Source organism: Haliotis cracherodii, unplaced genomic scaffold (assembly GCF_022045235.1).
Source record: "Haliotis cracherodii isolate W230 unplaced genomic scaffold, xgHalCrac1.p SCAF_15, whole genome shotgun sequence".
NCBI lineage: Eukaryota > Metazoa > Mollusca > Gastropoda > Lepetellida > Haliotidae > Haliotis > Haliotis cracherodii.
In genome coordinates, this window is record NW_027266270.1 from 11,022,610 (window position 1) to 11,050,526 (window position 27,917).

The window sequence follows — 27,917 nt, forward strand, 5'->3', positions numbered from 1 at the left end:
TAACGGGATCAGGTGGTCAGACTAGCCGACTTGGTTGATGCATGTCATCGATCCCAATTGTGTGGATCGATGCTCATGATATCAATTTCTGGATTATTTGGTCCAGGCTTGATTATTTACAGACGCCATCAGACAGCTGGAATATTGCTGAATGCGGCGTAAAACAACAAACTAACCAACCAACCCTCATCAGGTGAATGAATGCCATGAGGCAGAGAGCATATATATGTACATGTTAGGACAACAAAAGTAATGAGATAACAAACGGTGGAAACTAACAAGGAGGCCAACAGATAATTGCCGCTGATGGGTGATTAGCAAATGTTGGCTTCTGTTGTCTTTTGCTAATCACCCATCAGCGGCAATTATCTGTTGGCCTCCCTTGCTACTTTTGTTGTTTTTACATGTACATATTTATGCTCTCTGCCTCGTTGCATTCATTCACCTGATGAAGGAGTAAGCACATACTCCGAAACATTGTGTTTCATCATAACAAAGAAGTTGACGTCCATAAATTCTCTCCCTTATGTGTATCACTTCTAAATGCCTTTCAGACCTTCTCCGTGGTCTAGTGGTAGAGCGTCCGCCCGGAGAGCGGAAGGTCTGGGATTCGATTTCCGACCATGTCATACCAAAAGACGCTAAAAGATGGTACTTGTTACCCTGTCTGGCGCTCGGTATTTAGGGGCTAAAACAAGGACTGGTCGGCTCGGAGTCAGTATACTGTGTGTGAGTGCAGTATTCATGTTAAACTGCGGCATGGTATCTCAGTGAGCTAGCACTATAAATCGGCATCAGTCCGGACTAGTACAAGCAGCCACACAAACACACACACGTACATGCACATCGCTATATAAGTGCAATAATCTTGGACGCAACATTAAACCCCATTTCACCTCACCTCACCTAAATGCCATTCAAAGTCTAACATTGCTAATTCCCCCTATGAGGATGCAGTACATAGATGTTCATCACCTAATCTTGCATTTGTCCGTTTTGAACTCCGAAGAAAACACTTTTTAGTGATTCGGCCACATATCCAACATGGCTGAGACACTAAAAGTGTTTTCTTTAGAGTTCACATTTATCCTTAACTGTTCTGACATTCAAAGATGTACATTGAGACAGTCTGAAAGTCAGTAATAGCATCAGGCATTAATAAATCATCCAGAGTATTTCTTCATCATTTATTCATATTCCCAAGTGTCCAAGAAAGGAATCAGGACGCCACCCAAGTGATACAAAGTGTCTCCTCACCAGTCTCCAGTTTCAACACAGCTAATGAGTGCTTGACAGGAAACACACTAATTAGTCACAGAGGGATATAATTGGCCATTTGTCAGAAAAAAAGATCACTTAAGGAGATCAATTGTCAATATGTAAAATATCAACCTTAAGCTCAGGCAGACATTTTTGAATACCTCCTAGTTGAACGATACCATTCGAATACAACAATAGGTTGTTGTATTATACAACATAACCATATCTGAAGCTATTTATTGTACCAGTGAGTGAGTGAGTGAGTGAAGATTTATAGACGCATCGGCAATATTTCAGCCATATCGTGACTAAATCAAGTTGTACATTAATAATACATAAATATAGACATTAAAATCTGTCGACAAAGGACAGTAAAAACACCAGACTATCACAGATGTAGATTTAAAACTAGCATATCCAAATAAAATTTGAACAATTCATAACAGTACACAATATAAATGGGCATCCTCTTACACCATCGCTCTGGCTACTGGTGATTGTCAGTAAGTTTAAGCCAAATCATTATAAAACAGCAAGAATTCTACAATTAAAAACAAGGAAAATGAAAAATACTTTGAATGAAATGGGACTTAAGTACCTTTTCGGGGATATTTATTGTACCAGGAATAATATATTCTGTTACCTTGTTATATTAGTTACTGCTTGTATTTCACATAATAAGGTATAAATAATCATAGGTATGGCACTGTTGCTGGAGGTGTGGGGGTACCCTGGTTATAACACTGTGGTATATAACAGTTATTATTTATGTATGGAACACTTTGATGAGTCACCGTTTGAGATCAACCAATCAGAGATTGATGCATGATAATAAATGGCAATAAATGCAAGACCTGGCTAAACTGGCTATAATTGCAAGAACTGGTCATAAATGTGAGTTCTGGTTATAAATGAGAACTGGTAATAAATGTAAAAACTAGTTATTTATGTGAGAAATTGTCATAAATGCATGAACTGTACAAATATGAAAACTGGTTAAAATGTCAGACCTGGTTATAAATGTTATAAATGTGAGAACTCGTTACAAATGCAAGAACTGGTCATTAATGTGAAAACTCATTATAAATGTGGGAAATAGTTATGAATGTTCATAAACGAACAAAGTAGTTATAAATGTGAGAACTTGTTATAAATGTGAGAAATAGTTATAAAAATTGCCATAAATGTCAGAACTAGCTATAAATTGTCATACATGTGAGAAATGGCTTAACTTTTGTAACATACACAAGTTAATTTCAACTCCATCTATTGACAGCATGAACTCATCAACTTCAACTGGCCTATACATAGCTCAATCTGGAAATTCAATTCAAAACCAATTACGTCTTGATGATTTTGTTCTGCATATATTACACATTTTTTTAATAAAAAGTTTGTTACAATTTCTTGGTAGATATTAACATAAATTAGCCATGCTATAAACAAGTCATCTGAAGCAAAACAAGATGCAAAACAAGCCATTTACCTAATGACTGTTTTTGTATATCACCTTGCTCAAGATCATGATATGATCAAGCACCCCTGGGAATTTACCAGAGGGCATGGACAAAGAGTAATGTAATTACACAGAAGTAGTTGACAGGCATATTGCATCATTGTCAACAAGCATCAATTCAAATACCCCAAGGGAATATCAAAATGATTAGTTTTCCTTGGGTGTTATGTGACTATGACATTTTTTATTATACCTCTAATGCGACCTTCTGCAGTAAGAATGGTTGCTAGGCAGTGACACAAACAATAAGTTCATTAGCATGATCTGATTCTCTGCAAGCCGTAAAGCTGTTTAGAGGTGACTATTATGCAAATGGAATGGGTTGCCTGTCACATAATTCAACAGATTTCAGAAATCCTTTACATAATTCACGTAGCTATATAATGCTCCCACCTCAAAGAACAGTCCAAGCTGAAAGACATTTTTAACACGAGGATGTAATGTTTCAGTTCCATATTTTCTTGAGTATCGTGCGCACTTTTTTTCCAAAGAACACAGCTGTGTATAAGGGGGTGCGCATTACACACGCCATAATGAGTCTTGATGGTTTTTTCCCCCGATGCAAAGACATTACCATGAGCACGTAACACCGGAAATACCATGTCAACAAATCCATACTGAAGTACGCAAATTAATCATGTAATTACACTGTCTGGTTATAAAAAGTGTTCTTTGGATATCTGGACTTATGTTTGTAAGTTATTTCATAATTTTATTCGAAATTCCATTTAATATTGTTTTAATTAATTTCGTCAAAATCGTGTGTGAAGCGATCGGAAGTTGACAATGGCGATCAGCTACATGGAAGTGCTACACTTAGGGTTATTATTATTTTAAAATATATTTAGTAAAAGCAGCAACTTAAATAATAAGATATTGGAATCTATTATTCCTGATAAAAAATGGTCTCAGATACAAGTTTTCCCAATCCTTGCATCAAAATCCTTTAAAGTTCTATCATTGGATAACTATAACCGAATCACCGGTAGATTCCAATAAATCGTGTGTACAGCTGATTGCTGTTTCCGGCTTAGTTTACGAGAAAATACACAAGGTAATCTTAATCCCTGGATGTAAAACAATGCCTAGCAGAACAAAAAATACAATTGAAATGGTAAATCAACATGTCTGGTGATTTTTTATCTGAAATTTCAAATTTGTACTGACCAAGTTTCTTATCACCTGTTCGTTTACCTGAATTCTCTGAAGGGGAACGGTGTAATTTTTTTCTGCGCATAATATTCAAAAACATTTTTTCCAAAATACTGCATCTGCTAGAGTGGGGTGCACATTATACTTGGATGTGCACTTTACTCAAGAAAATACAGTAATAATGAAAACATTTAAATTCTTTTAATTAGTAGGTATATTTTTTCAAACTTTTCTTGACATCAGTTTTTATATTTGTTTGTTTGTTTAACGTCACACCTAATAATATTCCAGCTATATGATGGCGGTCTCTAAATAATCGAGTCTGGATCAGACAATCCAGTGATTGATATCATGAGCATCAATCCACACAATATAAAAGCACTCATAACAGTAAATACAGTCATGCAATCATGAAAACAATGTTTTATTCTTGTACCCCAAATCATATTTGATACAAAAATATTTATGTTTTTCTATTTTTCATTTTCACAATCTTTCTAAGATTAGATCAATGATTAAGATTATTTTAGTTTCTCAATGCACATTAAAACAAACATTACTTTTCTTTCCTACTTTTCAAAATTTGGACATGGCCTCTTCCACAATTTCAGAAATTAAATTGATACTAAAGAGAAATTAACAAGCTTCATATTTCTACTGCTCCTCAACACAAGCTAAACTCCTGACATTTGAGAGAGTGAGTGAGTGAGTGAGTTTGGTTTAACGTCACTTAGAACAGTAATACATCACAGTGTGTTAACTCCATGTGGGGGGCTCGAAGTCTGACACATTTACCCCTTCAGTAAAAATCTATGAGCACGGGTAAAGTGTTGATAAACCTTGAAACCGAATTAGGGCAAATCTGGGAATCAAACCCACAATCACAGGTTTCTGTACAGTATATTGTGTCTCATTAGAGTGAGTGAGTGAGTGAGTGAGTGAGTGACGCCGCTTTTAGCAATATTCCAGCAATATCACGGCGGGGGACACCAGAAATGGGCTTCACACATTGTACCCATGTCGGGAATCAAACCCGGGTCTTCATCGTGACGAGCGAACGCTTTAACCACAAGGCTACCCGACCGCCCAGCGGCTCATTAGACAGACAGGGCAATTGTGCCACCTGTGGTCCGTTCAACAAGTGATCATACCACTAAAGTGAAACGCCCATTCTTTAACATAATCTTACGAGTGTCGTAGCACTATGGTCGCTTTGTTGAACGGGGCCCTGGCCTCTGTCTAGCGAAATAAACAGACTATACTAATCCCTACTATTCCTCAACCCCAGCAAACTATTCTGCCCATTTAACTGAAGAGCTTCTGGATTCTGTCTGCTTCAAATTGTTTGATAGGCATTACATAGAAGTTGACGGATGACAAAGTAGCGATAATTTATGGATAACAACTTCTTCAATACTGTAAAGGCAACCCTTCGGCAGATCCTTATACCGTTGTCAAGCAACTGAAGAGCTCCTGGATGCTGTAGAGGTGTCAGCCATGGCCTCCATTATGGAGATCATAACTCCCATACTTTAACATAAACTTACGTGAGTGAGTGAGTGAGTTGGGTTTAACACCGCTTTTAACAATATTCCAGTTATATCGCAGCGTGTCAGCTTAATGTGGGAGGAAAGCTCAAAGTGACGCAGGTCTTAGACGTTTACCAGTTCGGTGAAACCCACAAGCATGGGTATGGTGCTGTCAAACCTAGAAACATAATCAGGGCGAACCAGGATTCGAACCCATAATCATAGGTTTCTGGCGTGACCAAGGGACGCAACTCTGCACAGCGAATTAAATCTAAACAAACCCTAACCTTTTTTAATCGAGGTGGAACTTGTCATGGAAATTGTAAAAAAAGATGAGTTTGAAACCTCAGTCCATCTTGCTGCCATGGAAACGTAAAAAATTAAAAAATAAAAAAAAATTCTAAATAGCAAAAGGCACCAGTTCAGCATGTACCTGACAGACCGGCCAAGTTTGATGAAAAAATATTGAACGGTTTATGAGTTATGCTCCGGAAACGAAACGTGACGGACGGACGGACAGACGTACCAACGTACATACGGACGGACCGACGTACATACGGACTGACGGACGGACGGACGGACGGACGGATGGACAGAGCCCGTTTCCATATCCCCCGCCAACTTTGTTGGGTTGGGGGATAATAAACAGACAATTCCTGAACACCAGCAATACCATACTGCCTCTTTAGCTGGAGAGCTCCTGGATATAGTAGAGCTGTCTGCTTTAGTCTTGTTTATAAGTAACTCCAATCTGACAGGCCTTCCTCCACATGCCTGATGTTTCCAGCACCACAAAAAACTCATATTTAGGATAAACTTGTACAAACAGTGTCAGAATCCCAAACATCTAGAATCTCCTTGCAACAGGCTGCTACATGAGCCTGGCACAGCATCAAGTATACCTGAGCAATATCAGTCAATGTCATAACAATGTGCCAACACCTGCCAACCTGCATGTTTGTTTCTTGAAACACGGAAAACTTGGGTGCAATATTTTCCAAGAAAAACGACCAGTGTAGATAAGGGGGTTCCAGTAACACTATATTCTTGTATTTAAAGGGGGACTTAGCTGGAGTTAATTGGCAGCCTCAGTATGGGGAATTACCTCGTGAATTCGACAATCCCTTCAAAATCAGATCCTTTATTCTGATATCATACCTCTCTGACTGATGCTTATTTTTTGTTTGTTTGTTTGTTTGTTGTTTAACGTTGCAAAATTCAGCAATATTCCAGCTATATGATGGCGGTCTGTATATAATCGACTCTGGAGCAGACAACCATAAGGCTACCCGACCGCCCGACACGCATAAGAAAAGTCAGTGAGCCTGACAATCTCATCCCGTTAGTCGTCTCTTATGACATTCACAGTCACCTTTCACGGCAAGTATGGGTTGCTGAAGATCTATTCTAACCCGGATCTTCACGGGTCCCTCCCTGAGTGAAGACATGAGGACTGAGCGGACTATGACCACCAATCCCCATGAAGGATGCATCGGCTCTGTAGCCAGAATATTAAAAAAACAATTTGGCTTCAATTCTTTCATACCTTGACTCAGAACTTTCCATTTTAACAAAAGAAGCCCACACAGAATACAAATATTCCTTCACTAATGATCCCATTTGGGAGTAAATGCCATGGTGCTTGGAAACAACCGGGTGTATATAATATGTATAACAACATAATGGTGCGGCTTTTATCATTTACATTCAGAACAGGATGATTAACTTCGTTTACAAGATACAGAAATAGGATATGCTTGTCAGAATGCTCTCTCATTCATATCAATACTGACTAGAAAGTTCTGCTGATGCGCCCTTCAATGGAGGCACAGTGCCGGAGAGACAAATCTGATGTATAAAGAAATCACGAGCTGCTTACTCTTGGAATCAATATCATGTGACTGTTTTCCAGTCCATATTCGATGTATAAAAGCCTAGATGATAGCCTAGTAGTTGAAGCGTTGACTTGTCGCACCTAAAGCCTATGTTTGATTCCCTACACTGCTACAATGTGTGAAGACATTTTCTGGTGTCTCCCACCATCCTATTGCTGGAATACTGTCACAGATGTTGCTTCCAGGAATACTTTTATTCAGAATTTTACCACTAATTACAGACTTTAAAGAATGCATATATGCAAGGAAAATGTTTTGATATATCTATGTACATGTATTAAAGTAACACAAATAATAAAATAGCTAAATTTTAGAGAAATAATAACAGAATATTTAACAAAGTGCCAAATCTATGAGCTACTACTGCAATTCTGAAAACAACAAATCTAAATTTGCTGATCACAAAACTTCAATGAATTGGACGGCGTAAACAATATTCAAATCCTCCACTTCTGAAAGTTAATAGTCCACTTATCTCCCCATTATAGCACTGGTAATAAGTAATACCGGTATTAATAAGTCTGCTTAATCTGAGACAAGTATAATTCAGGAAGGGCTAGTGCCATTTCCTTGTGGACCACCACTTTTATCTTCAGGTCAATGGCAACTCTGTAACTCTAACCCTGATTACATTGTTTTGGTGAGACAAACTCTGAACATCCATAGATGAAAATGGGGAAAGAGACGAAGAAAAATTACGACGTGAGATGTTCTTGTGTTCTTCCATTCATATGAAAATATATGCCATTTTCCACGTTCAAAATTCCCCAAATCCCAAAACAAAGAAACCCAAGCCCTAACAAGAACAAATTCCTTAAAATATTCTTCAAACGGACATCAAATGAATCCGAAATGGGAATAGATTGGCTGACATGAAACAAATCTGGAAAGTCCTCAAACAATATACTCCATCAACGGTAGAAACTAACAGTTTACGTCCACTGGTCCTAATAATGATAACATATAACAATGGCAAATTTCAACTCGTCCTAGTGATACCTTAACTACTGAGCAGTTTGGCAAAGACTACAGGACTAGTGTCAATTTCTAACGCTGGACAACAACATAATATGTCAACACCATTTAGTCACTGGCGATATGATACGAAGGTCAAACCCTTACATAAATCCAATAACTTGCATCAAAACCTAAAACCATGAAAAATGTACCAAAATTCTTTGAATTCTTCATTCTGCCAAGATTTGGCATCAGACATACCTTGATCAATCCATCCACAAAAAATCCATAGAAAAGTAGCAACACAACGAAACCTCCCTCCCCAACACCAAAATAAACATATAACACTTGGTCGAAAATTGACTTACTCCTGGAGAAGTGAGCAAACACCATACCTTTTATCAGAAAATTGGGACCAATCAACTCTCAGCGCTGTAGAAATCAGATCAAACAAAGTTAACATGGCACCACTTCATCCTGTAGGGTTGGCGTACACACTTGCCAAGCTTTGTCACTTTACAAGCAGAAATCTATGAGTACGTCCAATGAAAATCAAGCTGCATGTGACCCATTGAATATTGGCCATGGCGCCATAGGTAATAATGCTTCATGATATCGTGCATGGCACTGGGAGCTTGACGGGACAATGACGTGAATGATTGGTTCTCGTGTAATTGGTTGGGATTATATACAGGTACTGGAGTTCCTCACTAAATTGTCCACATGCATGCCAGTTAACACTTAAACTGCAGTATTTCATGAGTTTAGGATCTGCTAACCCTCAAATTTTGAAAATTCAAAATAATTTGTTTAAAAAAATGGTCAAATGAATTTGATTTATTTGAAATAATTTCTAAAAACTTCAATAAATCTTGTGAAACGTTGAATTTAGTAAGGTACTACTGAAACAAATTATATAAAAAAAAATTCATTCATAAATTTTTAATGAAATAAAATTGATAACTATTGCTTCAAGCTTTTTCACCTCATGTTTTAAGTCAAACTATTGCTTCTTGTAGAAAAACAGAGTATTAATATTTCAACAGCAGAATGTTCAAATACCGTGTATACTGTTCGTCATGAAAACTCACATTAAAACGCAACAGCTCCTCTACATCCATTAGGAAAATAAGCATTACAGTCAGTACATTTGAAATAGCGAGCATACAAATCAACACGTCAGAATCAAATGCTGAGATATGTTTGAGGGCATTGTTTCCAACGCCTATTTGGTAGACAAGGCTGGGGACCCATAACATCATATCATTTTACTGTCTGAAACTAAGAGTGGCCTTATTCATTTCCATCAGTATATTTTATGAAACCAAAACCAATCTAGATTTATATATGAGTAAGTCTAGCCACAGATGAATGTATTGTGTAATAAAAGATTTTATAGACTACATGTAGGCCTACTGGAGAGACTGGATTCTTCTCAGAGATCCTAAAACTACACACAACAAACTCCTTCAGCCTATGTCAAGGGTATACTTCCAGGAAAGACAAACACAAACACCCACAGCACATTAATAAAAACTCACATTAAAAGATTTCTTCATAAAACTGCCCCAAAAGAGCCAAGATCCCAGCCAAAGAGTGGAGTGAGAGTCTGCCTGACAGAAATGGGCGAGTGGGTTAGTAGCGTGATGGACAGTACGTTATCTGATTACCGGCTAAGAAGCAGGTGACACGGTGTCGCTGGTCTGGAGATGTATGATGCTAGGGACTTGATTGATTCTGGGATGGATGGCAGAGTTACCTGGCTGGCTATAAATACCACCCCCATCATTGTTTTGGGTATTGGTGTGACAGCCTAAACATCATCAATACTGATTGATTATTGATTCTCATCATCACCTGGCTGTTCGAGGTATGAAAGTAAGGCATGTCTAGTTTGAAGCTACAGTGGGCTTAACGCCTCAGTCATTCAAACAAGCCATACTCAACGATATTCCAGCGGCCTGTAAATACTAGTGTCTGGACCAGACAAACCAGAGTTTGATGATAAGGGTACATTCAACAATGCCTGGGTACGATGACACAGAATAACCCAAGTCACTCAACCACCTGACCCATTTAGCTATAAGAGTTCAGTTTCCACCCTTGCCAAACTAGGCTATTATTCTGGAGTTACATTTTGGCAGGACTAACGAGTCTGTGCATAGTCCAATCAAAATCATTTCATTTCAACACTTGTCCTACACTCATAACAACACTTAATACACAGGTAATATTAAAATGTTTCCGAAAGGCTGAATGATGTTTTTAAGAAGTATTTTTTCTAATACATGTATTTGAACATGATCAAGTCTTAGACACAAGCGGACTTATTAAGGAGGAATAGATAAAGACAAATTATAGGTAGACAAATTTGCTATAAAAAAGTCATCTTGGGTCACAACTTGCTCATCAAAAGATTTTCTCTTATATGTGGGAAACTCTGCTTATCACTAACTTTAGACAAACTTCTGTAATTGATCATGCCAAACATCTGAAGTGGAAAAAGAAGAAGGGTAATTGTCGACAATTTGAACATATTTAACAATATCCATACCAATACTTGAAAGTTTTCACTAACCAAGTGGGACAAATAAGACTGTCATCTTATGGCATTGTAATTCAACAAATGACACAAATTTATCTATTTCATCTTCATTTGTACTTCATGAGCTGAGAAGAAGGCAAAGAAACAGCTTCGACAGCATAAAGTCAATTTGTCACATAGATCTAACCAACGAGACACGTCCAACTCCACTCTGAAATCAATTTCGTGTATCTTTTGACTGGTCCCAGGAGACGGGACTCACATCTACAGTCTATTGTTCACATATTGTTCAGTCAATTGTTCACTGACGGAGGGAAAGAAGCTCATTGTCTGTCAAAGTATACACTTAGAAGATGATGAATGTTTAATTTTTTAACCTCATCCCCCCTTCCTGAGATCGTGTGAAAGTCACAATGAAAGAGAAGTTGTGAAGATGCTTTTCAGCAGCTGATAAGAGTGAGTGAGTGAGTGAGTGAGTGAGTGAGTGAGTGAGTGAGTGAGTGAGTGAGTGAGTGAGTTTTGCTTACTTCAACTTTCAACAGTATTCAAGTGAGTGAGTGAGTGAGTATGGTTTTACGCCGCTTTTAGCAATATTCCAGCAATATCACGGCGGGGGACACCAGAAATGGGCTTCACACATTGTACCCATGTGGGGAATTGAACCTGGGTCTTCGGCGTTTTAACCACTAGGCTACCCGACCGCCCCCAACAGTATTCCTGTTATATCATGTCATGTGAGCTTGATATGGGAGGAATTGCCAAAGTGATGGCTGTCTCAGACTTGTCCGATTGTGACTGCAGAATGTCAGATTTGAAAAAGTGCAAAGCAGACATTTTAAAATTGCCAACCAGATATTTTGAAAAAGTTCTTGCCAGATATTACAACCTGAGAGCGGATATTATAACAAGGGATGTAACATAGAGACGTGGAACCAGACAGACATATGTTTTTGTTGTTGATTAGTGTATACACGACTTGAAGGGACTGGACGCAATCGGTCAACATCAACCACTACACGTATTTGTCAAAGGCGGTCGGCTAGCCTAGTGGTTAAAGCGTTCGCTCATCATGCCGTAGACTAGGGTTCGATTCCCGACATCGGTAAAGTTGTGTGAAGCCCGTTTCTGGCTTCCGTGATATTGCTAAAACAGGAGTAAAACTATAGGGAACAGCTAGACAAAACTGAAACACCGGATCTAGTTACATGGGTCAGGTGTTTCAGGATATCACCATCTTGCTTCAGGGGCCTGTGCAATTTCTGTATAGAGTCTATATCGATTTCACGGAGTGCGCCATATTTGATTACCTGTCAATTTCTGTCATAAACTTTGCTTAGCGAAGATAAAAATAACCTTCATAAATACCATACATTTGTTACTGCCCATATTTAAGCAGAGCACCAGGCAGGGAAACAACAATTACCATCTTTTGACGTCTTTTAGTATGACACGGCCAGGGACTGAACTCTGCACTTAATCCACTCTCTGGGCACGGGTGGCCAAGTCATCTAAGGTGCCGCGATTCGCTGTGCAGAGTTGCGTCCCTTGGGCACGCCAGAAACCTATGATTGTGGGTTCGAATCCCGGTTCTCCCCAATTATGTTTCTAGGTTTGTCAGCACCATACCCATGCTCGTGGGTTTCACCGAAGGAGTAAACGTCTAAGACCTGCATCACTTTGGGCTTTCCTCCCACATTAAGCTGACACGCCGTGATGTAACTGGAATAATGTTCAAAGTGGCGTTAAGCCCAACTCACTCACTCCAGGCAGGTACTCTACCACTAGGCCACAAAGCTGGTTCTCCCCTAAATATAAAAATGTCCTAGAGCTGGCTCAACTGCTTTTTTATAATCTAGATTGGTTTTGGTTTCACAAAATACATAGTAATAAATATACAACATTAATGGTGCAGAGAATTAATTCTCTTCATTGGTTGGTCGAAAAAAAAGAGATAATTTTTGTTGTCTTAGCTAAATGAATTGGCGATGTATGAGGAGGAAGAGGTGAGGTGAGGTGAGGTGAAATGGGGTTTAAGGTCGCAGCCAAGATTATTGCACTTATATAGCGACGTGCATGTATGTTTGTTTGGCTGCTTGTACTAGTCCGGACTGATGCCGATTTATAATGCTAGCACACCGAGATACCATGCCGCAGTTTCACATGAATACCCGTATCAGACACAGTATACTGACTCCAAGCCGACCAGTCCTTGTTTTAGCCCCTAAATGCCGAGCGCCAGACAGGGTAACAACAAGTACCATCTTTTAACGTCTTTTGGTATGACGCGGTCGGGGATCGAACCCTGGACCTTCCTCTCTCCGGGCAGACGCTCTGCCACTAGACCACGGAGGCGGTCTGAGGAGGAAGATGGGGGAAAGCCTGTTGAATGGTTTTGTGCATGCTATTTTTCAGTAGGATCCAACACCATCCATTATATGGTCCATATATGAAGAGTCAAGAATTTCAAATATTGAATTCAAAACATCACCAGTCGTCGACAAAAGGTTTTCAAATTAAAAAAAACAACAGAAAGAAAATATTTCCATAAGAACAAATCAAACAAGAAAATCAATTCTTAAAAAGCTTGAGATATTTGTGAGCAATTAATTTCAAATTTGTCAAATCTCCGCCCCTAGGATTCCAAATATACACATCATTGTTGGTACTCAGGCAGACATTACCAACGAAGGAAAATTCACACCAAATAAACTCCTTAAACATAAATGGCATTAAATCCCTCTTAGGATGGGAACACAAACAGCTAATGGCTTTAGCTCGCCGCAAGAGCATACAATGTCCGATTTCTCCCTAGCACGAAATTCAACATGCTTAGGTCAACAGGTTGAAATAGCCTACTGTATTGACGAGGCATGTCTAAGTACCTTCAAGCCATGGGTAGCTGGAATAAACGTTTGTTTTCTACGGAAGTGGCTGCAAGTGGTTCCTGGCCAGCCAGATAAAAACTATACTGAAGGTTAAAAGAAAGCAGCAGCATATAGGGCTTCCTTGACAGGTCAATATATCTATGAATCGCTACAATGTGACACCTATGTTGGATGATACAATAGTCTGATTCAATTACACAGCCAAAGCCAAAGAGAGGTATCTTAAGAATATTTGTTGTTGAATAAGCTGTTTTCTCTATTGCATATCACAATATCAATCACTGGTTTGTGTGGTTCAGTGAGAGTGAGAAGGTTTTACGCCGCTTTTAGCAATATTCCAACAATATCACGTCCGGGGACACCAGAAATGGGCTTCACACGTTGTACCCATGTAGGAAATCGAACCCGGATCTTTGGCGTGGTGTGGTTCAGAATTGAATAGTTAGAAGCCGCCGTTCTATAGTTGGAATTTTGCTGAATGTGGCGTTAAACGACAAACAATTAAGTATATTTACACAGACACGCCCTATATGCTAGATGTCAGTCAACAAAAACTTGCATGGCTCTGAAACTGAAACAAACAGTCATCAAAAACATTAATGAAGTAGACAATAATAAATAAAACTTGTATGAACTCAATGCTCTACCAGCTTGAAACTTTGTGATAAGAAAGTGAGACAATGGACGATCTAATAAAATCTTACTTTCATATAGCACTGTAAAACAGACACTGTTCAACTTATTAAAGGCCATTCGGACAATAATTACACATTTAGAATGATCTATTGAGATTAGATTCTTCACAATCTTATACATCAAGTGAAAGGCAACTCATTTTCTTCAGAATATTTTAATCTTTATTACAGAGGAGCTGTTCATGAAAGGGAGATAACTTTTGATCATCAACATGAGCAGATGTGGTGCAAAAACATGATTAATGATTGTCGGCCATCTTGTTTCCACTCAGTGCACGCAGACTAACAAGTCCTCATCGTTAGGGGAGAGATGTTGTCCCACTCACTGCCTCTATTAAGTTTCTTCGGACAAGACTCAGTTAATATGGCAGACCCAGCAATGTTGATTCATGTCATTCAAACACTAGTTTCCTTGTTGCTCTCTCAAACAGTCGACAATTACCTAATCACACAAATACACTGATGTAACTTCACCTGCATTCACTTACACATATAGTGATTACATATAAGAAAACAGCTTAAGAAGCCTAAAATTCTGCTAACCTTTGAGACAACTTTAACATCACATCCACTGATGTGGACTGGCAGGCTATAGTGCCATTTTACATCCCAGTTTCAACTTTTACACACAAGGCACTTAATACAAAATAACTTTGAAGCAGAGGATCGACAGGGCGCAAAGAAATGTTGTAGCATACCTGCCTATTGATGCCAGTACCTAGACTGTCATGAAATGCATGTGTAACCCAGGATAAACAAATTGTAGTGAGTGAGTGAGCGAGTTTGGTTTTACACCGCTTCTAGCAATATTCCGGCAATATTCCGGCAATATCACGGGGGAGGATACCAGAAATGGGCTTCACACATCGTACCCATGTCGGGAATCGAACCCAGGTCTTCGGTGTGACAAGCGAATGCTTTAACCACTAGGCTACCCGACCGCCCCTAAACAAATTGTAATTTGCATGTGGTACCTTCAGAATCAGGAATGAGAATATAGGAAATTACAGTTTCAATATTTGTGTAATATAAAAGTAGAAAACAAAAGGAGTAATGTGTTTTTATACCAATAACTTCCTGAAACATTTGTTATTGTTTTCAAGGAACAAGGAACTAAGTTGACACAGTCATAGTGGTCTACATGATACTGTTGCCATTGATATATCTACAGTGGTAAAGTTATTAATATTTTTCATAATTAACCTTTTCAAAGTTATAGCTTCAATGTTGCAATATTATTTTATAATGAAGTACATCTGCACATGGAGACATGCAGATATTAACATTGAAAGCCACAACGTTGTGAGTGTGTTTGATATTTTTAACCATGAACCATATTTCCCTATGAGAGTTACCTCCCTAATAGTAATATGTTTACTCCAGTAACCTGACCATAGATTATTCACACTGTCCAAAAGTGCTAATATCTCGCTATACGGAAACTGGGAAGGGTAAACAGAAAAGGGAAATAGGTCGGATAGAGCTAGACTGGTACCCTGTCCGTAGCCTCCTAGCAGCTGCAGGCGAACAGCACAAGCGCTCTAGGGCAGAAAAACCAGTCTAGGGCAGGACGTGGCTCCCTGTTATGATTTTTGCCAAAGAGCATAAACATGTTTAGTGTAATAATTTACAGTTTGGAATGTTCTAAATAATATTTTACAAATTATTTATGTATTTCGTATGTACGCATATCATTATACACGTGAGACAAAGATAAAGTTTCTTTTAAAAGTTTGGTTACATCTTTACTCATCCCCATGGCTCATCCCCCATGTCATTTTCTCAAACCACAACAAGTAAGGCATAATTACACCATCAAGATCTATATCGTTTATTTGTTGTTAAACACCACACTCCTCAATATCCCAGCAATATGACGGTGGCCTGTAAATAATCACGTTGGGACCATGCAATCCAGTGATTGATATCATGAACAACATTCCAGTGGGCAGAGTGAAATAACAAGTCATCAACCAGTCATCAAGCCTGACCCTGTGAGTGAGTGAGTGTGATTTTACGCATCTTTTAGCAATCTTCCAGCAATATCGCGGGGGACACCTGAAATGCGCTTCACACATTACACCCATATGGGGAATCAAACCCGGGTCTACGGCATGACGAGTAAACACTTTAACCACTCCCGCATGACCACAACCAGTCATCAAGCCTGATCATCCATCCTTCAAGTCACCACAAGTACAGGTGCACCTATCTTCTATCCCTGGATCCCCACAGGGTAGATTTACATACACTGAATACAGTCACTTCACCAGAACCTGGAGCCGAGTTTTCCTTCATATCCTTCTCTGGTGCAGTTTCCTGCATACTAGCTGAATAGTGAGTGAGTGAGTATGGTTTAACACCGCTTTTAGCAATATTCCAGCAATATCATGGCGGGGGGCACCAGAAATGGGCTTTACACATTGTAACCATGTCGGGAATCGGAAACCTGGGTCTTTGGCGTGACTTACTAGCTGAATAGCTTATACAATAACCTTGCAAAACTATTTGTGCCCAAATCTCGGAGCCCTCCACAAAGAAATCAAGGTTTGATCCAATTGGCCGGCCCAGCTAGATTGATTTAAGTCCTGGTACTCCTTTGTCTGCTAACTCAATTTTTGTTATGCATTTCAGCCTAGTAGGCAATGAGCACCCAGTTACAGAGTGGCAATGTCTTAAGCACAGCACTTACTGACAATGGTGAGGTGAAATGGGGTTTAATGTTGCGTCCAAGATTATTGCACTTATATAGCCACATGCACGTGTGTGTCGCTGCTTGTGCTAGTCCAGACTGATACTGATTTAATAGTACCAGCCCACTGAGAAACCATGGTACAGTTTAACATGAATACCCCACTCAGACACAGTATCCTGACTCCGAGCCGACCAGTCCTTGTTTTAGCCCCTTAAGCCGAGCGCCAGACAGGGTAACAACAAGTACCATCTCTTAATGTCTTTTGGTATGATGCGGACGGGAAAACCCCAGACCTTCCGCTCTCTTGGCGGACGCTCTACCACTAGACCAGGAGACGGTTGACTGACAATGGGCACCTGGTCATGGAATACAGTGTTCGAAAGTAAGTACACTAGTCTGAGTGAGTGAGTGAGTGAGTCTAAGTACCTTCAAGCCATGGGTAGCTGGAATAAACGTTTGTTTTCTACGGAAGTGGCTGCAAGTGGTTCCTGGCCAGTCAGATAAAAACTATACTGAAGTATGTTGGATGATAAAATAGCCTGATTCAATTACACAGCTAAAGCCAAAGAGATGTATTTAAAGAAGTTTCGTTGTTGAATAAGCTGTTTTCTCTATTGCATTTGTCATGGCTCACAATATCAATCACTGCATTGTGTGGTTCAGAGAGAGTGAGTAAGGTTTTATGTCGCTTTTAGCAATATTCCAGCAATATCATGGTGGGGGACACCAGAAATGGGCTTCACACTTTGTACCCATGTCGGGAATCAAACCCGGGTCTTCGGCGTGACAAGCGAACACTTAAACCACGAGGCTACCCAACCGCCCCTCCACTAGTCTGAGGCTAGTGACATTTCCTTTTGGACTACTTGTGCTTAGATCAACTTGTTCTTGTCGCTATATGGCTGAAATAATGCTGATGCGACATTACATTTTACTCACTCACTCACTCACTCACTCACTCACTCACTCACTCACTCACTACCTTTGGAGTGCCACTTTTAACATCAGGTAGGTGGTATCTCAGGAGCATATCATTTCTGTGGACTATAGTGAAAGTCAAAATGAATTTCTAACAACAGTCTTTTGTCAAAGTCGTTCGCCATGTGCAATAGGGAGATTTCTGGGCCATGGGTAGCTGAAATTTTGGTCATTTTTTGTTATGTACAACCTTCTAATGAATTTCCACTAATTTGTACATGAAGTATGGTGGTTGCGAAAATCACACGATACTAATATTGTAACAACTATATTCGTGAACGCCCCCTACCCCCTCCAGGACACACAAAACCGATTCTCCAAATATGTTAATTGTAAACGTAAAAAGAACGACATATCTTTTTCTTTTTTTTTGTTCTTTAACGCTGCACTTAGCAATATGATGACAGTCTGTAAATAATCGATTCAGGACCAGACAATCCAGTGATTGACATCATAAGCATTGATCCACACCCTTGGGATCGATGACATGCATCAACGAAGCCAGCGAACCTGACCACCCGATCCCGTTAGTTGCCTAATTATCCCTATCAAAAGTTGAGACGTATATTTCGGTGACCTTGTTTCTCTGCAAATCAACTAAAAGGACCTGGTTCACATGTTTGGTGTTTTACCCTCATCAGCACTTTTGATGCTACACCACAGCAGCCCGTAAATAATAGAGTCTGGACCAGACAAACCAGTGACTGATATTATAAGCAACACCCATACTATGAGGGCACAATAACATGCAATTAATCACTGAGCCCAACCACCCATCTAAGTCACCTCTAACAACCAGCATGGTGCCTTGGGGCATATTCTTACCTGTAATCCACAGGGTAAAAAAATATCTGAATCTTGACCCTTCCCCATCCATAACAATGGATAACACCCCCTCCGCTAAGATACAAAGACTGAATAAAGCCATGAACACCAGTTTCCATCACATCCCATTAATCACTCTATCAACAATATCCCACTATTAATAACATCTGGCAACACTGTTTTCTATCAAAGTGTCAGTAATGTATCGATGATCCCCTGTCCAAAACAATGTTCCAGGGATTACACCCGCTACCTATAGAATATCAATGCATACCAGCCCTGATTAATACACAGCATCTCTGAGTGATTATCGTTTTTTCAAAATGAAATATGACACCACGACAAGGAGATTAGCCTTAAATTGGTGGAAAATAGCACTAATCAAAATCTCTCATCCTGTGATCGTCCCGCAAGGTAAACAACTCGGAAACTCAGTGGTCTTTCACATGTACCAAAACGTTCTGGTTGCTTAGCAACAAGATATAATTAGTTGCTTCACAAAATGCAGACTCCCCGAATCAAAATCAATAAACACAACATCATGGCGTGTTGCCACTGATCTGCCGTCCATTTGTAAATCACCATAATGGCTTGGAAATTGTGTCAAAAATACGAATATTGTGTTGAATATTGTCATTTATTCCCTCCTTCTTTCGTATACTGCATGGCGCCGAGAGCTGTGCAGGTTCCACATTAGGTGTAGCAGTACTCCAGACATGTGACAGTCAAAACAAGGAATTACACCATTTTTTGTTCTGGTGATTATTGTCGTGGTTCATTCTCTTCCTCTAAAGTTCATGGACTGAAGTCAGATGTTGATCCATTTTTGTTTGATATCGTTGTGGAAATCAACACATATATAAAATTAATATGAAAAAATTTAACAGCTAATGTCAATTATTTTCATTGTTCTAATAATGTCTTTCACAATAGTACAGGAATTTATCTAAACCTGCTCAGGGGCTGATATCTGCAGCAAATGTCAGTAAAAATTCCTAAAATGGGAATTAAAATTTTTCCAATTCATGTCAATGTCGACCAAGCTGATGCAATGGCTTAGTCAAGGTCACTCATATTTCATTTAACAGGACCAATCAAGAGGAAGAGTCCTTAATACGCAAGTTTACATTGTTGCACTGAATGTACTATTACAACAAAACACCTCTGACATTTAGAAAATAAATCATTTTAAAAAATAGCAATTTTGCCTGCCAAGGGCACTTTCAGTTATAAGTCCTTCCTTTGAGAACTATTGTGATATCCTAGTGGGGATTGATCCACAGTTCCCACTGCTCCTGAAGTGGAGATCAGGTGGTCAAAATGTCCGACAAACATGGCTGGCGCTCGAACAAGGGTGCCTGTCCATCACAGTCAGCATTCTCTCTCGAGGTAGTTAGTCAGTGAGTAATTACTCACAGTTACTCCTTTTCATTTAACAATTATAATTTCCTTTTTGGTATATGACTGAATTTGAGTTTGGTTGTACGCCGCTTTTAGCAATAGTCGTGCAATATCACAGCAAGGGACACCAGAAATGGGCTTTACACAATGTACTTTTGGTATATAATATATTTTACCCCCCGGCAGTCTATTGGGTACTTTAAAAACATTGTTTTATATTAAGAGAATTGTTCTTCACATGCTGTATCAGGTGACATCTTATTTGCATCGGTTCATGTGTCACCCGACCGCCTCCCTGGCCTAGTGGTAAAGCGTAAGCCTGGAGAGCGGAAGGTCCAGGGTTCGACCCCCGGCCGGTCATACGAAAAGACGTTAATAGATGGTACTTGTTGTAACCCTGTCTGTCGCTCGGCATTAAGGAGCTAAAAAAAGGACTGGTCAGTTTGGAGTCAGTATACTGTATCTGAGTCGGGTATGGTTTGGTATCTCAGTGAGCTAGCACTATAAGTCGGCATCAGTCCGGACTAGTACAAGCAGCCACACACATGCATGCACGTCGCTATATAAATGCAATAATCTTGGACGAGACGTTAAACTCAATTTCAGCTCACCTCACCTCATGTGTTATCCAAGTGTGTGACATGTCGAAGAAGCTCACAACAGTGATATAGGTCCAGTTACAGAGAGCGAGATATGGCACTTTATTGCACTTTCAAGTGCAGTTCATGTATGTGATGTCGACGTTGCATCAGTACAGAAGGATCAGTGAGGATATACAGGAATGCAAGATGACAGCAACACTCACTGGGTAATGAGGCACAGTGCTGTTATACTATTGGGTTTATTCCTTTTCTCATGTGGAATTGTACTCAAACTACATAAAATTAATTGGAGATATTTTGGATAAACAGCTTACATTATTCCAGTTATATCACGGCGTGTCAGCTTAATGTGGGAGGAGAGCCCGAAGTGATACAGGTCTCAGACATCTACCACTTTGGTGAAACCCATGAGCACGGGTATGATGCTGACAAACCTAGAAGCATAATCAGGGTGAACCAAGATTCGAACCCACAATCATAGGTTTCTGGCGTGTCCAGGGGATGCAACTCTGCACAGCGATTCGCGGCTCCTTAGGCGACATGGCCACCCTGGCCCCCTCTCTGTGTCTAGGGGAGGTGGCGTAGCCATGTGGTTAAAGCTAGGTTTGTCACACTGAAAAGCTGTGATTGAATCCCAACATGGGTATAATGTGAGAAGCCCATTCTCTGTGTCTAGAGGAGGTGGCGTAGCCAAGTGGTTAAAGCTAGGCTTGTCACACTGAAAAGCTGTGATTGAATCCCAACATGGCTATAATGTGTGAAGCCCATTCTCTGTGTCTGGTGGCTTAGCCGAGTGGTTAAAGCTAGGCTTGTCACACTGAAGACTGGAGATCGAATCCCCAGTTGACACTAGTCCTTGGCGAACTGCCCAATAGTTAAGGTATCATAAGGACTAGTAGAAATTTGCCATTTTAAGGGTTTTGCTATAAGTTATCATTATAAGGTCTAGTGGACTAAAAATGTTAGTTTCTACTGCTGCAAAGGTACTATGTGTGAAGCCCATTCTGGTATGTGTTCACCTCCAGGAAAAGGCTGGAATAATTATTGTAGCTGCTAAAACCTCACTCACTCACTGATGATCACAAACAGATGACCTAAAAATTCTCATAAACTTAATTGTAATCATAATTCAGATCATACCAAATCTGATTTTTAGAAATGTTTTTTTATGGCTGTCCCAGACACTGAAACAGACTATACGAATACCTCATCAATGAAAACTCTTTTTTTCGCATATCTTTTTACACCTTATCATCAAAAAGCTCCAAAAATAGAATACAGATTTATAATGAAAAAGAAATTCTGAATTTTTGCTATTCATTGATTAACCATTTGTCCGATGGCCGACTAACGCCATTGCATAGTCACAGAGCATAGTCCGCAACCTGGCATATTGTCAAGTCGGTACTGAATTACTGAATCACTTATTGATTTTCAAGGCACGGCATCACCATGAGTTGTCTCCCTTTAGTTATATTTGCTTTATGATAGCTAATCTATCATATTTCATGATTAAAACATTTTTCAAGGCACATACAACTCATAAAATATGAGAATCTTAGATGATGATTATTGATTTTCACAAATCAACAAGCCAGGCGTCATATACCAAATACATATTTTTCACGATTAAGGAACAGAAAAGCACCCTTGAACTTAAAATGTGCCCAAACAGGTAATTAAACACAACAGCTCCGCAACCAAACACATAACTCTCAGTCTCCCCATCTTCTTGATACCAAACAGTAAAAATACAAAGTGACAATGGAACCATGGAGGGCCACCCCTCTTGAGCCTCCTTATGAATATGCATGACATGTTGCCTCAGACTCTAAATTGGCTAATAGCAACCGTGTGATAAATAATAAATTGAATACCAAAAATTACTTGTTCTTCATGAAAACATGAAGAATAGCAATACAGCTGCACTTACCTTTCAATATATGAGTCCATCCATTAAACTGGAATACAGATCAATATTAACTTACCTGTTGGCGGGGTATAATCAGGTGCCTCACGATGTGAAAGTATTTACTGTTTCACAAGCAGTGTGTGAGATAATTTTTGAACACAAGACAGTCAGGCTAACTAGATAATGTTTGATGAGATGAATTTTAAAATTGAATACCGTATTCAACGTAATAAGCGCCCCGCTCTAAAGCGCCCACGGCGATATTTGCTAATATATTGGCTAGTGAACAATCCCAATCAGCACTCCTTCCGATTGATCAATGTACAAAAGACTTATTTATTCGCGTATAATACGCACTCGTGGTTATATGCATTCTTAATTATGGGCAAATAAATTCTGGAAAAATCTATCTGTCGCATATAAACATTTCAGTGTGTCAGCAGAAACCACGAAGCTTTTCTTTCAACTCTGTTTTTTCCACCAAAATAATATTCTAATAAGAGCCCCCTATTTTAATTTGGAGAGCGCCCTGGGCGCTTATTACGTCGAATACGGTATCCATTTTTTCACACTACTGAATACAAGGAGTAAACTTGTAGCAGAAAGAGAAAATGTTTTTCAAGTTTCAAGGATGGTAAAACTTCAATGTGAGTGAGTCAATATGAAACAGGTTTCTGTCACTTGCAGAACGAGCGAGAAGCAGGTGCCCCTTTCACACACTGTTCACAAGGTATGCTATATAGACTAAACATGCCGGGGTACTGATTTATAGTGATGGAGAACTTTAACCCAAATTAATATTCACAGGATTAAAGTTTAGTGATCGATTCATTTTGCATAATCTTCAATCTGGAAAAAGAATAACATAATAAAATGTATACGGTCACAAGGCTTCCTTCCATTGCATTATTTCTGGTCTCTCGCGGCTGGAGTGAGTGAGTGAGTGAGTTTGTTTTTGTGATTGATTTTAACAGTATCTCATTTGTCAGTAGACAACTGGAGGTAAACCCATCTGAAAAATCATTAAGTGTTTACCACTTTTTTGTCTTTGACAGACTAAGGACTATGCTGGTGATCTAGTAAGTGAGTGCATAGTTTTACACCACTTTCAGCAATATTCAAGCAATATCACGGTGTGGGACACCAGAAATGGGCTTCACACATTGTACACGTGGGGTATTTGAACCAGGGTCAGGGTCCTCGGCTTGAAGAGCGAACGCTTTAACCACTTGGCTACCCCACTGCCCCAACTGGTGATTTAGGATTTGACCCTTAAATCTAGGCACAACTAAGGGAAACAACTCTGACAGCAACTTCATAAGACCACACAAGGCACTTGTGGTGGGAGCCCCTCTTATTTCACCCACTGACATCAGGTCCTGAACACTGTTCATTAGGCATCATCTCTTTCAATTGTTAAACATGTCTAATAGTGAGTGAGTGATTTGAGTTTAACACCGCTTTTAACAGTATTACAGTTATATCACAGCGTGTCAGGTTAATGTGGGAGGAAAGCCCAAAGTGATGCAGGTCTAAGACGTTTACCACTTCGGTGAAACCCACGAGCACGGGTATGGTGCTCACAAACCTAGAAACATAATCGGGCCGAACCGGGATTCGAAGCCACAATCATAGGTTTCTGGCGTGCCCAAGGGATGGAACTCTGCACAGCGAATCGCGGCGCCACCCATGCCCCCCTATCTTCTAATAACCCATCTCTTTGGGGGAACGCAGGATCCAGTTATTAAAGGCCCTGCAATTAGCTGCGCAGTGTTGCATCCCTTTGGTGTAACTGAAATATTGTTCACTCACTCACTCACTATCGCACACCGTGTGAACCAAGAAAGGGTTCCAGAGCATGACTAAAGGTCCACCCACACAGGGTGCTGATCAATATTCTGTCAGCATGTTCAGCAGAAATCACCTACGATGGCGTATGTGGCAATCTGTGACTGATCTAGCGTTACCTCAACATATCAATCCAATATGTCTCCTAATATCAATACAAACATTACCATTAAAAACTGAAACTGTAAAATTACACTACCAGTAAATATGTCGCAATATGAAATTTTCTCCATTGGATGAAATGTTGCATGGACTCATCAATACATATTTCACTTGACATATTGATATAGAAAGCTACATCAAAGGACCCTAACATGGAACATCCTCTTGCATCAAGGGTATTATCTCCAACAGGCAGTTAATACCCTGGAATCTGGATGTGATGGACTTAAAATGGCTCCTAACCCAAGTTCGCAGTGGGAATCAGTAGGACTGATAACCCAGCCCAAGCTTCAGGGTATCACCATTATTTTCAAGGATGATTATCGATTATCAAGTCAGGGATGATTATGGATTTTGTGACTTCAGTTTATCAAGATGAAGAATACTCATATATCCAGGGTACTGCACACATTCCCACACCATCTGTTCCATTCAATAGCCTGTTATTCTTATTTGCAACCCACGATTAAAATATCATGCAAAAGAATCAGCTGTCAAATCATAGCACTTTTTAGTTACGGAAAGCTGATGAAGTCGATGAAAAAATAAACTGTCATTTACGGCATGGTTACTTTTTTTCTACTAATTCATTAAGAGGAGGAAAATTCCCTGTTTATAAGTCAACTGTTTTTCTGTTTGATTTTCCTCATGGCATATTAACTGTGTGTATATCAAAGTAAATATACTTGTTTGCCTTAAACTGAATCAAAAGGCATATCCTGAACCCCTTTCATACCCTTCTCCTTTCAGATATGAAAAAGGCACGATATGGTAAAATCATAATTCAAAAGTCTAATAACAATTCTTTTGTACTTTTACTACTGTAGAGAATGAAAAGATGTTTATTGCTAATGAAAGCACACAATGACATGAATTGATCGTTGAAATTAATCTGTGCTCAGCTTCTGATTGGCCAAAAATGGTTGTAACCAAGGTAACAAGGGCAGAAAATGCAGGATATCAATGGAACAGTGGAAATGGATACATTACCAGGATCTATGACTTTTGATAACTTTTCAGCTGAAAGGAAGAAATTTTGCCGTAATTATTCTGACCTTTTTACAAGAATACTGGACGGTGAGCAGTCTTTGAGCGTTAAGGGTAAACGATCCACAGGACACTGTTTCTGAATTTTGAGGTAATTTTTCAAGCACCGAGAACAGTATGTATGTCCACATTTGGTATCCAAGGGGTTGACGAGCGGCTGAAGGCAGATGTGACACATCAAATCTTCGTCCACCGCCTGGTAGTAGTCATAAAGATGAGTTCCATGAGGCTCGTGAAACTGCCCACACACCGCACACACTGTAGTGTCCCAACGCAGCGACATGATTGGCTAACACTGGATGTTAGCTACTCCCGATGTCCAATCACAATCTCCGCCTGTTGCCAGACGACCACACCTCCAGTTGTGTAGTGATCGCCTAACAAACCTTTGCCGTCTGCTAGGAGGCAGCCATCTTGAAATTTCAGGTCAACATCTGCAAAAAGACCATTATCATGAAAATGTTGCAGCGAAATTTACAAACAATGTCTACGGAACAAATTTGGGCTGGTCGACTCAAAAGAAATGTAGCAGACTTGAAAAAGATAGGAATATACAGCACAGCAGCCAACAATCATTGTTCGGGTACAAGGTCACACAAAGCCAGCCAGGCTATGAGAAGGGGTCAGTAGTCCCAGATGGGCATCACTTAATATACATATCATATATGACATAGTGACATTCTCACCACCCAATACTCCACATGAACGATCACGATATGGCTGAAATATTGCTGATGTGACAGAAAGCATTAGCTCACTCACTTAACTCACTCCACATGAACACAGATTGAATTTCAAACATTGGATGATCATCTCTAACTAACATGACTAAGATAATTACTCCCACAATAAAGAGAGTCACATTTTCAAATAATCTTAACTTGGGTGAGTCAGGTGGTGACTACTGTCAACCAACCCAAGCCCCGTTACAAGCTGTGAGTGCAGCACTTATATGGCTGTCGTATGTCTATGTTAAAGCGTGGGAGTTGTGATTGACATAGCGTTAAGATCGCTGTGCGGAACAAGGCCCAGGTTTACGCTTTGAAGAGTAATCAGTTTTATATTGCTTTCATCAACATTCGCTCAATATCTCAGACAAAATCTCTCTAACATATACTACTCAAAAGAAGAACACTTGATTTTTTCATATGACGATAATTAATCTGTCATGTGTTCTTTAACTTCTTTTCAGTAGTATATATCCATGTTGTAATTGGAAACCCAAATCACTTTTCATCAGTGTTTCAACTACAAGGCTACACACACACACACACACACACACATGTCATGTCACCGCCTACATACATTATTTCGCTCAGGTAACACAACCCAAATCAATACATAATCAACAGGTGAAAAACTCGGCCATCTTTGTCTATGATGTAACATTTCAATCAATAAAAATTACATTTCAGAAATACCTCTCCCACTTGCAAATGAGATCCTCAAACATTCATACTGACTTCGGAATGTTTCCACGCTATTGTTGTTTCATCTTTCAACAATGAGGTGTCACATCACATTTTCAGCTAAACACAGACAAACAAAATAAAACTATTAAAAAAAGAGAGTAAAAATAGCATGCAGGCAAATAAATAATACAAGGTTGGAAATATTTTCTCAAACCTGTCAGCAGATTTAAAGTAGTCATGCTATTCTAAACAAATGTGGCCTCCAACATTAAATCATAAGGGCAGAGTGCATCCCCCGGCCTCATCCCAACACAACACACCCACTCAGGTTTTCAGATATCTCGAGGAGCTGACGATACTTAAATTCCATTAAACTGTGATCACACAAAAGGGAGCAGGCTTTGAATCAACTCATTTAGTTTACCCATGTAGTCCACCTAGACAATGAAATACCTCAAATAACTTTCCATGGTGGCTGAAGAATTTTCAATCCAAACTATTTCATTGATCATGTGCCAAGAGAGTTCACTGTGATCTGCCCGGGGTCCTCCAGGTAATTGTCAAGCTGTTTGCATCGCTGACACAACAAATACCAGTGACC

At 39.6% G+C, this 27,917-nt stretch overlaps 1 protein-coding gene across 7 annotated transcripts in view; it reads right to left on the bottom strand.

The window, feature by feature from the left end:
• Nucleotides 1-27,917, bottom strand: part of LOC139462276 (ligand of Numb protein X 2-like) — a 98,849-nt gene that overhangs the window by 40,649 nt on the left and 30,283 nt on the right. For 6 of the 7 annotated variants that reach the window (XM_071243876.1, XM_071243877.1, XM_071243880.1 and 3 more), the window contains one exon: nt 25,913-26,338. In XM_071243876.1, the coding sequence (XP_071099977.1) occupies nt 25,913-26,187 (275 nt within the window). In that variant the 5' untranslated portion in view covers nt 26,188-26,338. Of the gene's footprint in view, nt 1-8,704; nt 8,762-25,912; nt 26,339-27,917 lie in introns of those variants that run through there. The other variant, XM_071243885.1, reaches the window with a different exon arrangement.